The 15,816-nt window shown below is 41.3% G+C and overlaps 1 protein-coding gene across 1 annotated transcript in view; it reads right to left on the bottom strand.

Moving 5' to 3' along the window:
* Positions 1-2,167: 2,167 nt before the first annotated feature.
* LOC141229129 (organic solute transporter subunit alpha-like) overlaps positions 2,168-15,816 on the bottom strand; it is a 68,221-nt gene continuing 54,572 nt past the window's right edge. Inside the window, exon 8 of the mRNA XM_073667412.1 lies at positions 2,168-7,754. Within this exon, the coding sequence (XP_073523513.1) occupies positions 7,570-7,754 (185 nt within the window). The 3' untranslated portion in view covers positions 2,168-7,569. The remainder of the gene's footprint in view (positions 7,755-15,816) is intronic.

Raw genomic sequence — 15,816 nt, forward strand, 5'->3', positions numbered from 1 at the left:
AATCCCTTCATCCAGGATCCAGGAAATCATTAAAAGCTACAGGAAGCAACTAGAGGCTGTTATTTTTGCAAAAGGAGGATCTACTAAATATTAATGTCACTTTTCTGGTGAGGTGCCCATACTTATGCACCTGTCAAATTTTGTTTGAATGCAGATTGCACATTTTCTGTTAGTACAATAAACCTCATTTCAAGGGAGAAACATTACTGTGTCCAACAGTTATTACATATATCAAACTGAAATAGCTGTTGCAAAAACACCAACTTTTATAAAACATTAAGCTTAAGATTAATAGGGGTGCCCAAACTTTTTCATATAACTGTATAACAGGTTTTCTGAACAAGGGGATAACAACAAGGGTATTGAACGGCAATTTGAAATATTAGCAAAATACGAAGTCTCTCAAAGTAATGTGGTGCACCCAGCCAGGGAGTCACCGAGTCAGTTCTTTATCTCTGTATATGGCCCTAGCGGGGGTCACCGGTTATTCCCGCTAGGCCAAAAGTCTTTTCCAGACAAAATCAATTAAAGCAAGTTTAGCTTCTTCCACCACAACTGTTCCCCTCCCAACCTGAGTATTTAAACCCAACTGGCCCCGGTACCATGAGTGAACAGTAGAAGTGACGGCCCTGTTCACGTATGCAGCTCTTCTGCTTCCACTGGCGTGACTTTCCTGGCTCAGCAGTCTCCCAACTCCTCTCTTCCTGGCCGTTGGAGGCAGTCTCTCAAGCCATGGATAGGGGGGTCCAGACCTCGTCTGTCGGCGGGCGACGTCGGGTTCCGCGAACTCACTCAGCACCGCAAGCAGGTTCCGGCTCTCCTCAGTAGGCACAGCACTCGGGTCACATCTGTGAGGGATCCGGCGCTCATCCACCGGCGCCCGGCTGTGGCACCTCGCAGGCCTCCGGCTTAGGCCTGCCACGCGGGGCTTCTCAGCACGCAGGGAGCACGTCTGCTCCTCTCTGCTGCTTGGCGCCAACAACTCCTCAGGCTTGGCGCGCTGGCCTCTTATCTCCAGGAACTCCTTCCTGGAAGTCACCTGACCGGGTCCAGCGTCTAAATCTGCTCTCCCTTCAACTTCTCTTGTATATCTTGGTTCCGCTTGACTGTGTCTGGCCAGCAGATGGCAGTCTCTCTCCATCTTTGAAGCATCATGTAAGAGTTCTCTTAAAGGCTCTCTCGCCTCTACTACATACTGACCAATACTGGTAGTGGGGCCGTGGCCTAGGATGTAATAACTCTGGAACGCTTCAACGTATCCCAGTGACTCTGAGAATGTTTTTTCGTGATATATTGTACTGCATGTTAGTGGTAAACTTAGGCCGATATTTTTTGCGATGTTTATTTGTGAAAATATCGGAATTTTGGTGAAAATTTCTCAATTTTCAAACTTTTAATTTTGATGACCTTCAACCAAATGGTTATATCACACAAAATAGTTAATAAATAACATTTACTACATGTTTACTTTACGTCAGAATCATTTTTGAAACATAACTTTTTATTGTTAGGAATTTAGAAGGGTTAAAAGTTGATAAGCATTTCTCAATTTTTCAACAAAATTTACAAAACCAATTTTTGTAGGAACCACAGCACATTTGAAGTGACTGTGAGGAGTCTATATGACAGAAAATACCCAAAACTGACACCATTTTAAAAACAGCAACCCTCAAAGTACTTAAAGCCACATTCAATAAGTTTATTAACCCTTCAGGTGCTTCACAGGAATTAAAGCAATATGGAAGGAAAAAATTAAAATTTTATTTTTTCACTCAAAAATGTTGACTTAGACCCAAATTTTGCATTTTCACAATGGTAAAAGGAAAATGTTAAAAATGGTAATTGTTGTGCAATTTCTCCTGAGTATACCAATACCCTATATGAGGTTGAAAACCACTGTTTGGGCGCATTGCAAGGCTTGGAAGGGAAGGAGCAGACTTTTAAAACGCAAAATTGGCTGGAATAAATAGTGGATGACATGTCACGTTTGCAGAGCCCCTGATGTGCTTAAACAGTGGAAGCCCTCAATAAGTGACCCCATTTTGAAAACTACACCCCTCAAATAATTTATCTAGATGTGTGGTGAGCACCTTGAACCCACAGGTGCTTAACAGAATTTTATAATGTTGAGCTGTGAAAATTAAAAAAATGTTTTCCCGCAAAATAGTTGGTTTTGCCCCAAATTTTTAATTTTCACAATAGTAGCAGGATAAATTGGACCATACAGTTTGTTGTACAATTCCTCCTGAGTACACTGATACCCCATATGTGGTGGAAAACAACTGTAAAGACGTACGGCAGGGCTTGAAAGGGAAGGAGCGTCAACTGAATTCTGGAAAACAATTTTGGCTGGAATAGATTGCAGATGCCATGTCACATTTGAAGAGCCCCTGACATGCCAAAATCGAAGAAAACCCCACAAGTGACCTCATTTTGGAAACTACACCTCTTGAGGAATTCATCTAGGGGTGTAGTGAGCATTTTTAACCTTCAGGCGATTCACAAAATTGCATAACATTAGGCTGAATAAATGGAAAATTATCATTTTTTTCACTAAAATTTTGTTTTGGCCCCAGTTTTTAATTTTCAAAGGGGTTAGTAGGAGAAAATAAACAATACAATTTATTGCACAATTTTTCTTTAGTATGCCAATACTCCATATGTGATCGAAATCTACTTTTAAGGCACAGTGCAAAGCACAGAAGGGAAGAAGCGCCATATTGGAGTTCATATTTTGATGGAATGGTTTGAGGGTGCCATGTCACATTGGCAGAGCCCCTGAGGTGCCAGAACAGCAGAACCCCCCCATAAGTGACCCCATTTTACAAAACTATGCCTCTCAATGAATTCATCTAGGGGTATAGTGATCATAATGACACCACGAGTGTGTTACAGAAACTTATACTGTACCATTGGGCAGTGAAGAAAAAATAATTACATTTTTACTACAAAAAATTATCTAAGCCCCAGATTTTACATTTTCACACAGGAAAATGGGTAAAAATGGCACTAAAATTTCTGCTGAATGTAGAAATACCGCATATGTGGATGTACAGTACTGCTTAGCCACACAGCGAGACTCGGGAGGGATGGAGCGCTATTTGCCTCTAGTAACGCAGATTTTTCTAGAATAGTTTGCAGACTGTATATACAGAGCCGCTAAGTGCCAGAAGAGCAGAATCCCCCCTCAAGTGACCCCATTTTGGAAATTATACCCCTTTGGGAATTTATCTAGAGGTGTAGTGATGATTTGACTCCATGAGTGTTCTCCAGAAACAAGCAGCAGTGGATGTTGCTGAGTGAAAATTGCAAACTGCCGTTGTAGTGCCTGTACATTGTAGTGCCCAGTAAATTGTAGTACCTGTACATTATGCCCAGCTTATGCTTCTAGAGACATGACCCCGTAAATTAAGTGGGCTATCATCGCTACAGAAATACCAAACATGTGGACACTAAATGTGATTTAGGCACACTGTGGGACTCAGAAGAGGGAAAGGGGCATTTGGATTTGGTGGTGCAGAATTTGCTGAATTTCTTTTGGGGACGAGAAGCCATTTCACTTTTCCAGAGCCTTTGTGCTACCAGTAATGTGGAAGCCCCCTATATTTCCGTTAACAGATGACGGACTTGTGGGGGTAGCTTTTTTTGTGGATTGAGTTGAAGCTTTTATTGGGAACATTTGACATAACATTTTGGATCACCTTTATCCTGCTCTACGCTGAGCACTTAGATCGGGGTTTCCATCTATATCTCCGAATGACATGATTCAAATGAAACCCCCAAGGGATCCATTCACTATAATGAGGCAGCAGAGTTACTCTGGACTCCGTCTGGCCTCTGTTCAGCATTGTCCTTTTCAGAAGTGCACAAAACTGTGGCCGACGGCACTTTTAATCATGTTTAAACAGACAGCCACAGTGCCTCCATCTGCTTCGTTATAGGGAATCTTCCACTGGGGGTTCTGTGTGAATCATGTATTTCAGAGATTTACACGGGAACCCAGGTGTAAGCGTTCAGCATAGAGTGCAGGATAAATGTAAGCCAAGCCTTACTGCGATCTTTGGGAGGCAGAATGAACAAATCAACAGCAGGTCAAGAATTGGTTTTATTTCTTTTTTACGCCTTTCCTCTTGCAGTATAAGTGATTAAACATCTTTTTTCTTCGGGTCAGTGCGATTACAGCAATACCAGATTTATATTGTTTTTTTTATGCTTGGCTGATGCCACACACTAAAAGATGTTCCTTTTTTTTTGCAAAAACAACTTTTTGCATCGCTATATTTGAGAGCTGTAATTCTTCTATAGTTCTGCTGACAGAATCATGCGAGACCTTGTTTTTTGCAGGATGAGTTGACGTTTTTATTGGTACCATTTTCGGGCACATACCATTTTTTTATCGCTTTCTATTCCGATTTTTGACAGGCAGAATGAACAAAAACCAGCAATTCAGGAACTGTTTTTTTTTATACCATACCGTGTTTGGTAATATTGATAAAGCAACTTTATTCTTTGGGTCAGTACGCTAACATACCACATTTATATCATTTTTTTATGTTTTACTGCTATTACACAATAAAAACTATTTTATAGAAAAAAGAATTATTTTTGCAACACTGTATTCTGAGAACTATAGCTTTCTCATTTCTCCGCTGATAGAGCTGTAGCGGATTGTTTTTTTCCGACAAGGGATGTTCTAAGTGGCCCCCTTTCAGTGATGCCTCTTTTGCCTGTGGCTTCACTTCAATGCCATGAGCGGTCGCCTCAAGCCACCGTCAATGTCACACAGATGGATTACGGCATGGGACACTATAGATTCTTTCAACTTCGGACAGGTGAGGGGATATTGTTTTGTTGTTTTATTCTTAATTTTACACTTGTAGACAGCAGGGGCTGAATACAACTCTCAACATTGTCCCCTTCTGGCGTTGATCTCAGCGCCAGCAGGGGACAATGATGATAGTTGCGGGGAACAGCGCAAACTGTCATTTGACTGGGTCTACGTGTGTGTCTCCAGTACATGTGAAAACTGTCACCACACGTACTAGAGACACTGACGTGTGAAGGAGGCCTAAGGCAGTTCAAAGAGCTAACATGTGCACAACAATGTCGTTTTTACATTGCTGTGCACTATGTTCATTTTGTTGCAGAAATTTTGTGGCGCTTTTTCAGGCAGGTTCCAGACAGAATCCGCCTGAAAAAGACATCATGTGCACATACCCTTAAATTGTTTTGGAATAGTATATTTCAGAAGCTTTTCTGCAGCCTTTTGATTGAACAGTCTCTAGTTTGGAGAGGATTCCATTAGGAACTGTCAAAGAAGTTTCATGCACTTTCGATTTTTCCACCAGACGTTTTTCAAAATTTAAAGCAGAAAAAAAATGCACAAAACATTGAACATCTGAACGGCAAAGTAGTTTTACAACAGTAATAAAGCATTTTTAAACAGATCTGTTCCAAAACTAAAAATAAATTCATTCTTGTGCACAAGGAAATAGTAAATATTATTTAACCTTTGCCAGAGTCATTATTTAAGGGGGTGATTCTGCTTTAATGTGAATTTATGGAGGGGGTCCTTTTTTTCTTTGTATAGAGTGGGAATAAAGATCATCTTTCACTTTGGAGGACCTGACATGTCCTGAATTGCACAGACAGCCTACTGATTTATAGAAGTACAGTGTCATGCTTCATTTTTCTAGTGATGGAGCTGTACTGAAATTGTACCGGTTTCCTCGCAAATTACATCTGCTCACTGCTGATCACATCACTTGGTAATCATAGAATGTTAGAGTCTGAAGGGACCTCCAGGGTCATCGTGTCCAACCCCCTGCTCAATGCAGGATTCACTAAACCATCTCCGACAGATGTCTGTCCATCCTCTGTTTCAAAACTTCCATTGAAGGAGAACTCGCCACCTCTCGTGGCAGCCTGTTCCACTCATTGATTACCCTCACTGTCATTAAGCTTTTTCTAATATCTTCTCCCTTTCAGTTTCATCCCATTGCTTCTCGTGTTTCCATGGGCAAATGAGAATAAGGCTGCATTCACACATTGCGTATTTCCCTGCGTTTTTTTACGCTGCGTATTTTCCTGCTTTTTTTACCTGCGTTTTTTTAAGCAGGTAAAAAAAGCACCTCCATTCACACACTGCGTAAAAAAGCGCAGCAAAAACGCAGTGTGAAAATGAAGGGTGACATGTGTAATGTCACACTTCATTTCAGTGTGACATGTGTACTGTCTGTGTCTATGTGTCCTGTGTGTCTATGTGTCGTGTGTGTGTCCCTAGCAGTGTATGTACAGACTATGGATACTCACCTACCCGATGGATGAGAGACTCGTCTGCTCCGTCCCGCGCTTGCAGCATCTGCCGTGAAGCGATCAGCAGACTGTCAGCTGACCGGCTTGTAATCAGCTGACCGGCCGGTTACAAGCCGGTTAGCTAACAGCTGATCGGCTCACCGGCAGATGCTGGAAGTGCGGGATTGGAGCGGACCGGACCGGACCCCTCTCCCCTGACATCGAGTAGGTGAGTATCCATCCTGCGCCTCCGTAAAAAAGCGATGGAATTACGCAGTTTGTGAACACCGCTGCGTAATTCCATCGCTTATCATGGGCACAATAGGAGAAAGCGCGGGGCGCAGCTGCGTAGAGAATTGACATGCCAATTCTTTACGCAGCTGCGCTTTCCCGCTGCGTAAAATTACACAGTGTCTGAACGGCAAAGTGAATTTCCCATTCACTTTGCTGGCAGACACAAAGCACATTGCGTATTTTCAAAATGCGCGCGAAAATACGCAATGTGTGAACGCAGCCTTAGGATGTTCCCTCTACACTGTGACATCCCTTCAGATATTTGTAGACAGCTATTAAGTCTCCTCTTAGCCTTCTTTTATGCAAACTAAACATTCTCTTGCGGCAAGGTAGATCTGGTAGATTCTCACCATCCTAATCTTTTATACTAACCTCATTAAAACATTAACATGCTTGATATGAAACCTTAGAATTGAGAAATCAAAACCACAGCACCTATGTTCTAGGTAGAACCTGTTCATATAGTATAGGGTTGAGATAGAAGCATTTGAAATTTAATTAATCTATCTATCTATCTATTTCATATCTATCAAATAGATGACAGATAGAAATGAGATGATAGATAGATAGATAGATAGATAGATAGATAGATATTTGTTTAATGATTCCCGTATAAAAGACAAAAAGACAAAGAATATGAAGTAAAAAGGGTTTGGGATATTAGTAGCTCAAGCTGATGTTATAAATTAATTCAATATATTTATATTACTCTAAATGGGGCCACTAAAACAGAACCAAAAACTGAAATGCACAATTTCGCTTTACAATCTTTAGATTTGATAATGATTATTAGCAGACTATACATAATATATCAAACCTTAATACTATATACACAAATATAAAGTTATGTAAAGGTATTTCCATTAGTCCAACAAAAGTTCAACATAATGAATCATCTGTCTGTACAAGGAGATGACGAAATTCCACAGAATTTCTATGCTTTATTCTGTTAAAAATCCCGTAATTGTTTTGGGGTATCTTTTAAACCTTTTGAAATCCTTCATCAATTGCCTTTCCATTTAGACAAAGTGTACTATTCTGCAGATTATCCTTGGTCCCCTCATCTTCACTAAGTGCAGGTCTCTCGTCGTATCTCCTCCGATAGAGCATTCGGCAGATCACTGTGGTCAGGAACATTTCAATGATTAGAAGTTGCTGATTCATGTCTGAAATAAAAATGACATTCGCACAATATAAGATTTAGGGTGATTTATAGTCAATAGAGGTTTTACTTCTATTTACTGGAACTTAAATTTACGGTAATTTAGCTGCAAATTTAAGTTTAAAACTAACAATTACATTTGCAAACATATTATAAAAAACAAATTCATAATCATTCTCGAGGCAGCTGTAGATATATCTTATATTTAAGATACAAGAAATTGTATGCTTAATCACAATTTCAGGTTGGATAGGCTCACAGGAATGGCCTCCAGGTGACCCCTGTGAGGTGTGGATACCATAGATAAGGAGTGTGTACACCATCTATATTAATGGTACTTGCCCGGGGTAAATCTAAAAAAAGGCTTGGCCCCATAACAAAGTTTTCAAAGGTTGAAGTAAAATCTCCACTAAGGACTAAAAGAATAGGTAAGCGTATGCTGGGCATGCCGAAAAATGGCCTCTGAAGGGAGTGTCGATCATAAGGGTCCCTGGGTCCTCAAGAGGGTAGAGGCCACAAGCTTTCAACCTTATGCCCGCCCTATAATCTAGTGCTGACTCACTGGCCCACCTCCTGCCTTCCACTCTCCTTCTGCAGCTCACCACTCTGCCCCTGCCGGTTCCTGACATTTTAAACAAAAATCGCTAATTGCCCCAGACTCAGGCCAATGGCCATTGCCCAAGACTTCACAACAGTCCTGTTCTGGCCTGAAGCGATGACGTAAATTTAGTTTGTGAGCCTGTTATGATGTGTATGTGTAAGAGTGAGCTATGTGGACATTGCTGCTTTATCAGCCTTCGGCCACCAGAGGTCCCTGTTGCCTCTAAAAGAAAGGAACTTTTTGGTGAACTTGCTGGAGTGAGTCAGCAAAAAGAGGAGCTAGAGAAGAGAGAGGAGAGAGATGGTGGAGCTGCACTCCAAGAGCTTGGTGTGTGCAGCATGCAGAGATTGTGATAGAGCTTTGCCTGAAGGAGAAGCTCTTCCTGTGACTCTGGCCAGAGAAAAGGAGCTACCTTGAAGGGACAACCGTTATTGGATGCAGAGCTGGACACCTGCCCCCGGACATTTGAGAGACCTGAAAGACCCTCTGCTAGCCTTACAGGCTGAAAATGCGCTCCTGTGACAAGTGCAGGACCCTTTCCTCAGACTCCAGCTTCATCAGAGAGCAGTTACCGGCCGAAAGATCTGAGCTCAGATATCACCACAGGATCCTGTTGGTACATGCAAATAGCAGGAAACGTTTGGCACCAAACACCAGTTCTCAAAGACATTGGTTGTAGGCAGGTCTTTGGCAAACCTTAGTTAGAGACTCCCCCCTGTGGTGAGATGGTGTATAGTTAGTATAACTGTATAGTAAACATAGAGATTGGTTAAGTTTGTTAACTCTTGCGCTACACCACTGTACAGGCCGCCTTGTGCACCCATCTGTTTACATCATTCCTCTGGGTAACGCTCGGTTACTGCATTAGGCGGAACCACTGGGTAGGCAAATTATAGTTCTGTTGTTAGTACATCCTGGGCCTGCCGGATGTGTAGCGCAAGGGTCCTAGCTATATTCAGCTAGGCGTGTGTGAGATTTATTGTTGCTCCTTATTTGCATTGCCGGGTCAACCCAGTTCCAGTCTTTAGTAAAAAGGAGTTACCCCAACAAATTGACTCTAGTATCCTTTGTCCTCGGTCCGCTGTGCTCTGTGAGAGACCCCCTCGGTACGTGGCTTATGTATGTACCAACTCAAAATAGTTAAGACCTGGCTTATGTTCTTGACTTCACTAATCTGCTGCTCTCCCTGCCCTCTGCTTGGTCTTCACTAATGACTGATCTGTGCTCCATCTGACTATGATTCCTGCCCTCTGCTATGTAACTGCGGCTTGAAAATGTATTTTTTCTCTGTTCCGCTATCAACCTGGGAATTCCCTGAGTAGGAAAGCCGACACTACCTTGCAGGGATTAAAAGTAAAGAACGCAGAATGCCTTAGACTCCCCTCTCAGGTTAATCTCTAAGCCAAATCTGTTAGTGACTCAGTGGGTAAATGTTTCCAGTTAGACACATTCATTTAGATTGAGATTGGACAATGCTGAGTGGCTGGAGAATAAGGCTTGAAGTGTTGTCATGTGGCCTATTCACATCTTTAAAACATTGTGTAAAAGGCCTGAGAGTTCCTATTTAAGTTTCAATACATGTACTAGCATTGTACCACATGCTCCATATCATCTGCAGTGTGTAGGTAAACTAAAAATTTGAATATATTTAAAGCTAGTCAAAAATGTATTAGAAAATTGTACTTTTATATAGATTTATTATTCTCCCTGTTTCTTTCTTTCTTCCTTCCTTCCTACCTCTCTTCCTACCTCCATCCCTTCCTTTCTACCTTCCCACCTCCATCACTTCCTTCCTTCCTCTGTTCCGTCCTTTCCTTCTTTTCTTTCTTCCTTTCTTTCTACCTCTCTTCCTCCCTCACCTCCCTCCCTACCTCCATCCCTTCCTTTCTACCTTTCCATCTCCATCCCTTCCTTCCTCTCTCCTATTCTTTCTTTCTCTTTCTTTCTTTCTCTAAATTATGCAGACTGTAGCAATTGCTGTAATCCCAGGTCAACATAGTTGTCTTATCACCTCACTCCCATGTTTTGTTGAGGTGATAACTAATCATCGATCACACTTCCAAAGTGCATAGTAGCCCTGTCTGGCTAACCCGCCCACTAATGTCCTGTGTCGGAATGAGTTGATAATAGAGAAAGGACAAGAGCTATACAACAAGTTTGATTGTGTGTCTGACGGCATATTACATGTTTTATAGCTATTGAGGATGGTGTTAAACAAACAATCAACCTCTTCTGTAGTTCCTATTATTAGTATTGTTACACAATGAAACATTTTCCAATTCTCTTTGTTACAAAATATACTGTAGCCTTAATAATAGGTCAACATAATGATACCGCAGACTATCACCTGTGTCTAGGTGACATTTTCCATTTATATTGCCAGACAAATGTTATTTTATTTCTATTTAATTATGTAATTTGCTATTTCTTGGGATTCACTTCTAATTTTTGGTGTATTATCTACACGCTGTATGCATTGTTGTTAGTGAACACAATGAGACGTTAGCAGAACCTGTCTTCTGTGTTATTTGGTTCTGGTTTTGAACGCACAAAGGTTTGAAACTGTGAAATAAACTTAAAAGGGGGGAAGGCACTTAAAAGGGTTGTCTCATTTTGGTGAATGGGTAAATTTTCTTAGTACTTGCAAAAGCAAGGCCCTCTGCAATTTACTTCTTGTTAAAAATTCTCTCCAGTCTCAAGAATGTAGGAATTTTTAATTGTATAGTTTACAACTTGTTGCCTGCTAGTGGCCAGCCTGCCAGGCAAGGAAAGCATGCTTGCTAGCTCTTTGCTGTAGGAGCTTACAACCTCGGCACTGTGATGCAGAGGCAAGGCTGCATTTGGTAGAAGCATTAAAGTGCGGCAGTTCGTGCCGCAGCTCAGCCATTCCACCAGCCTGAAAAGTCAATCTTCAGCAATTCACTGCCCTAGGTAGCAGGGAAGTGGAGGACACTGGCACCATCATTTTTAACTATAGGCACCATGCATTTAGAAAAATTAATCTAGAAAAATGCATGGTACCTACAGTGAAACATGGTGGTGGCAGTGCCCTTATGTGATGCTGCATGAGTGCTGCTGGTGCTACATCATGAATTCACAGATGTACTGCTATGTATTGAGAGAGAAGATGCTGGCATCACTCCGTGTGCTTGGTAGATGTGCACTTTTCCACCATGACAATGATCTAAAATACACATCTATGTATTGAAAGAGAAGATGCTGCCATCAGTGCTTGGTAGACATGAACTTTTCCAACATGACAATGATCCAAAAAACACATCTAAGGCCACTGTTGCATTTTTGAAGGAGAACAGGTTGAAAGACTCGGTGGCCAAATGTGTCTCCTATAATAATAATAATAATATTTTTATTTATATAGCGGCAACATATTCCACTTTACAATTCAGACAATTTACAGACATTATTGGCACTGTCCCCATTGGGGCTCACAATCTACATTCCCTATCAGTATGTCTCTGGAGTGTGGGAGGAAACCGGAGAACCCGGAGGAAACCCATGTAAACCTGTGGAGAACATACAAACTCCTTGCAGATGTTGTCCTTGGTGGGATTTGAACCCAGGACCCCAGTGCTGCAAGGCTGCAGTCCTAACCACTGAGCCACCGTGCTGTCTCCTGATCTGAATGCAATCATACACCTATGGGGAATTCAGAAGAATCAAGTTGAGCATAATATTTAAAGGGGCATATTATCTATATTATCTTATGAATATTAAATATAGATTTCTTAAATAAAACAAAATAGCATCAGGCGATATAAGGAGACTAAGGGAGAAATAGCTAGGATATATATGTGTGTGTGTGTGTGTGTGTGTGTGTATATATATATATATATATATATATATATATATATATATATATATATATATATATATATATATATATATATATATATATATATATATATAGTGCTCAGTGCAAATAGTTTTAATCAATATCTCACTGAACACAGGAATAATTTCCAAAATTTGACAAGACTGAGTTTCATTAACATTTTTAACCCATGACATGAAAGTAAGCTTGAAAATACAGCTTTCAGTACAGAAACTTCAGTTTTACTCAAATTAGTTGATGCAAAAATAAAACTACTACATCTAGGATTTTGTATGACCTCCATGATTTTTAAGGACAGCATTGTCTTCTAGGCATGCAAGGAACAAGTTGGTGACATATTGGAACATCTATCTTTTTCCATTCTTCAAGAATGACTTCTTTTTTGGGTCTGGATGCTGGATGGAGAGCGATGCTCAACTTGTCTCTTCTGAATTCCCCATAGGTGTATGATTGGGTTCAGATCAGGAGACATATACTTTGCCACCGAATCTTTCACCCTGTTCTCTTTCAGGAATTTAATAGTGGTCTTAGATGTGTGTTTAGGGTCATTGTCAAGTTGGAAAAGTGCACATCTACCAAGTGCACATCTATCTTTAATCCATGCTGAGATAAAGCCTTTTAAAGGGACTCTGTCAGCACAGAATGACTGTTTAAAATAAGTCCCGCCGCTCAGTGCTTCATGGCGGAGCCAATCCTTTACATACACCTTCCCATCTGCATGCTTTCCCTCCATCTCCACCCTCCTCTTCTTTAATTGACAAAGTAAAAAAAAAAGTTTAGAAAAATAAACTTTTTTCTATTAAGTCTTTTATTTTTGTAAAAAATGCACATACTTGGCATCATTGCACCTGTAATGTCCCGAACTATAAAAATAAATTGTTTATTAGCTGTCCCAGTGAACACTGTACAAAAAAGTGATAGAAATCCTTTTTTTTTTTTTCTTTTTGTCACGTCGCCTCAAATTTTTTAGAAAAAAATTATCAATAAGTCAAAAGTCCAAAAAATATGCCAACATTTTTATCTTGTAAAAAGCAAACTTTTATACACCCTTATCGGCGAAAAATAGTTATGGCTATCAGAATATGAGGAGTCACAATTTTTTTTTTTTTTTTAAATAGGATTTTATTGTGAGAAGGTAATGAAGGATTTTGTATACTTCTAGTCAAAAGTTTGGACACACCTGTTGATCCAATGGTTTTTCTTGTTCTTATTGGAATATTGTAGAATAAATAAAAATAATTCCTCATTTACTCTGATTGAATGCCAAGGGCTTGTAAAGCGGTCATCAAAGAGGTTCATCAGGTAGTCAGTCGCCTGAACTGAGTTCTAGTGAACAGCTCTGCCTCTTCAAGATTTTGTGGAATCACCGGCCTCCAGAAAGTGTTTGTGACCCTCATTTGTGCTTTGTTGTGGCAGAGTAATACAATGTTCCATACAGTGTTGAGCACTGTTCCACATCTGTTCTATGACAGAATATGGCAAGAACTTCTCCATAAAGTAAAGTGAAATGCCAGTCCTTTATTACTTTAAGACATGAAGATCTGTCAATCTTGAAAATTTATAAAATTTTGACTGTATCCTCTAGTGAAGTCTTGAAAAAGCATCAAAAACCATAACTTTTTGAGATGCAGAAATAGTGAGCAGATGGTTTCTGCATCAGTGGTGCCCATCAGGAGGCAATTGTGGGGGAGGAGTGATGGTCTCAGTGCGCTTTGCTGTTGACACTATTGGTTCTTTATTTCAAATTTCAAGGCACACTTACCCAGCATGGCTACCACAGCATTCTGCCGTGACATGCCATCCCATCTGGTTTGTATTTAGTGGGACCATCATTTGTGTTGACACAGGACAATGATGCAAAACACACCTCCAGGTTATGCTAGGGCTATATTGACCAAAAAAAGACAGGGATGGAGTGTTATATCAGATGGCACTGTCCCCACAATCACCCAAACCTGATAGATTCTTGTTAGCGGAATTGGCTTTTCCTGTTAGGTGTTCTTTGATCCACTTTCTTAGCTTGCAGGTTGTGCAGTCTGCGTATTGTAGGCTGCACCTCCTGCACCAGAGGACGTGCATTTCATATCTGAGTGAAATTGCAATTTATAACTTTCCTTATTTAGTTTATGTATGAACTATAAGTCACCACTACCCTTTTTCTCCCGCTGTATATAGGAACATATTCGCCATTTGGCATACAAACCTTTGTATAAACTCCAGCTAACTAGCCAGGTCTTGGGTGGGTTACTGGTGACAAAAGAATATGAGGATAATATATTACCCAATATTTTGCCCTTTCTATGGAAAAATCTACAACACTGTTTAAGGATATTTCTTGTACTACGACCCTGTTCAAGAATAGGCATATACTTCTGTATTATAACAATTATTTCATTAAAAATAATGAAAATTCTGTCACTGATGTTACTTTAGAACTATTATCTGTCTTGACTTTTGATATACTGTTTTTATTTATTTATTTATTTTTTTTAAAGTCAACTAATTCCCTGCCTAGTTTAGGTGTTAGGAACGCGTTACGTTTGTGCCCAATGTCAGGCGCATATGTGGCGCCCAGCTGCGCTTGGTACCACAGATCCTAGAAGGGTGTATTGATGGAATCCTCCACAAAAGGCCCCCATAAACATTCACACATCTCCACCTTCCACCTCAGACCAGCAGAGGGAGCCCGTTAGGGATATAAATAGGGAAGGTGGAGCTAGGCAGTCTAGTCTAGTCGAGCAGTTCCTCTGAAGAGTTCCTGCAGTAGAGAAGCCTGAGAGAGGTTAGTCTGCAGTGGAGCTCAGTCTAGTTTAGAGAACTCAGCTAATAGTTCAGCAGTGGAGCACGAGGCTCCTGCTAGCTAGATTCAGGGAGCTCAGTTAGAGCTTAGGGTGTGCCGGCGCCATAAGATCGGTGAAGAGCGGCAAGCTGCCGTTAGTGTGAGTAGCCTAGTGAGGGCCCGAGCATGGTCGAAGGCGAGTGGAAAGTGAGTAGCAGTGGGGGCAGAGGAGCTTACACAGCTCACCCCGGAACATATACCGGACACCGGGTCTGAGCTTACCGGGATCTCTACGACCCAGTAAGGCATAACTGGAATCCCTGGAGAACTACAGGTCCCAGGTTCACCAGAAAGCTGATAAGTAACAGAGCCAGGAGACACATAGGCCCCGTAAGCTGAGAGCGTGCACTCCAAGAGAAGGCCCTACCACAACGTCAGCCGGTGCAGGACAGAGATAAAGTTAGGCCTAGCTTCAGGCAGGTCAGAAACTTACTACGCAGAGGCAAGAAACAGGAGGCCCTACACCCGCTCATTGGGGAGGATCCTGATATGCACCCTTCACCCTACAGTGCTCCGGGATGTGCCTGAACTACCACCAGTAAAAGGTACTGAAGTGACTACCGTGTCCGTCCCCGTTCTTGCTCTGACCCGGTTGGGTCTCGCCTGTCCTGCACCTGTGGGGAGCTATACCATCGAGCTGCCTTATCACTGGCCTCAGTGGACTGCCGCAGCGCTGGTGATTCTCACCAGAAAACACAGGTGGCGTCACAAACTTTCATAGAGTTAACAAATAATCCCCTTTTAAAAGCTGACCCCAGGGTACGGGCGCGGGA

Source organism: Phyllobates terribilis, unplaced genomic scaffold (assembly GCF_046119375.1).
Source record: "Phyllobates terribilis strain yellow unplaced genomic scaffold, ASM4611937v1 Scaffold_2__4_contigs__length_985480577, whole genome shotgun sequence".
Lineage (NCBI taxonomy): Eukaryota > Metazoa > Chordata > Amphibia > Anura > Dendrobatidae > Phyllobates > Phyllobates terribilis.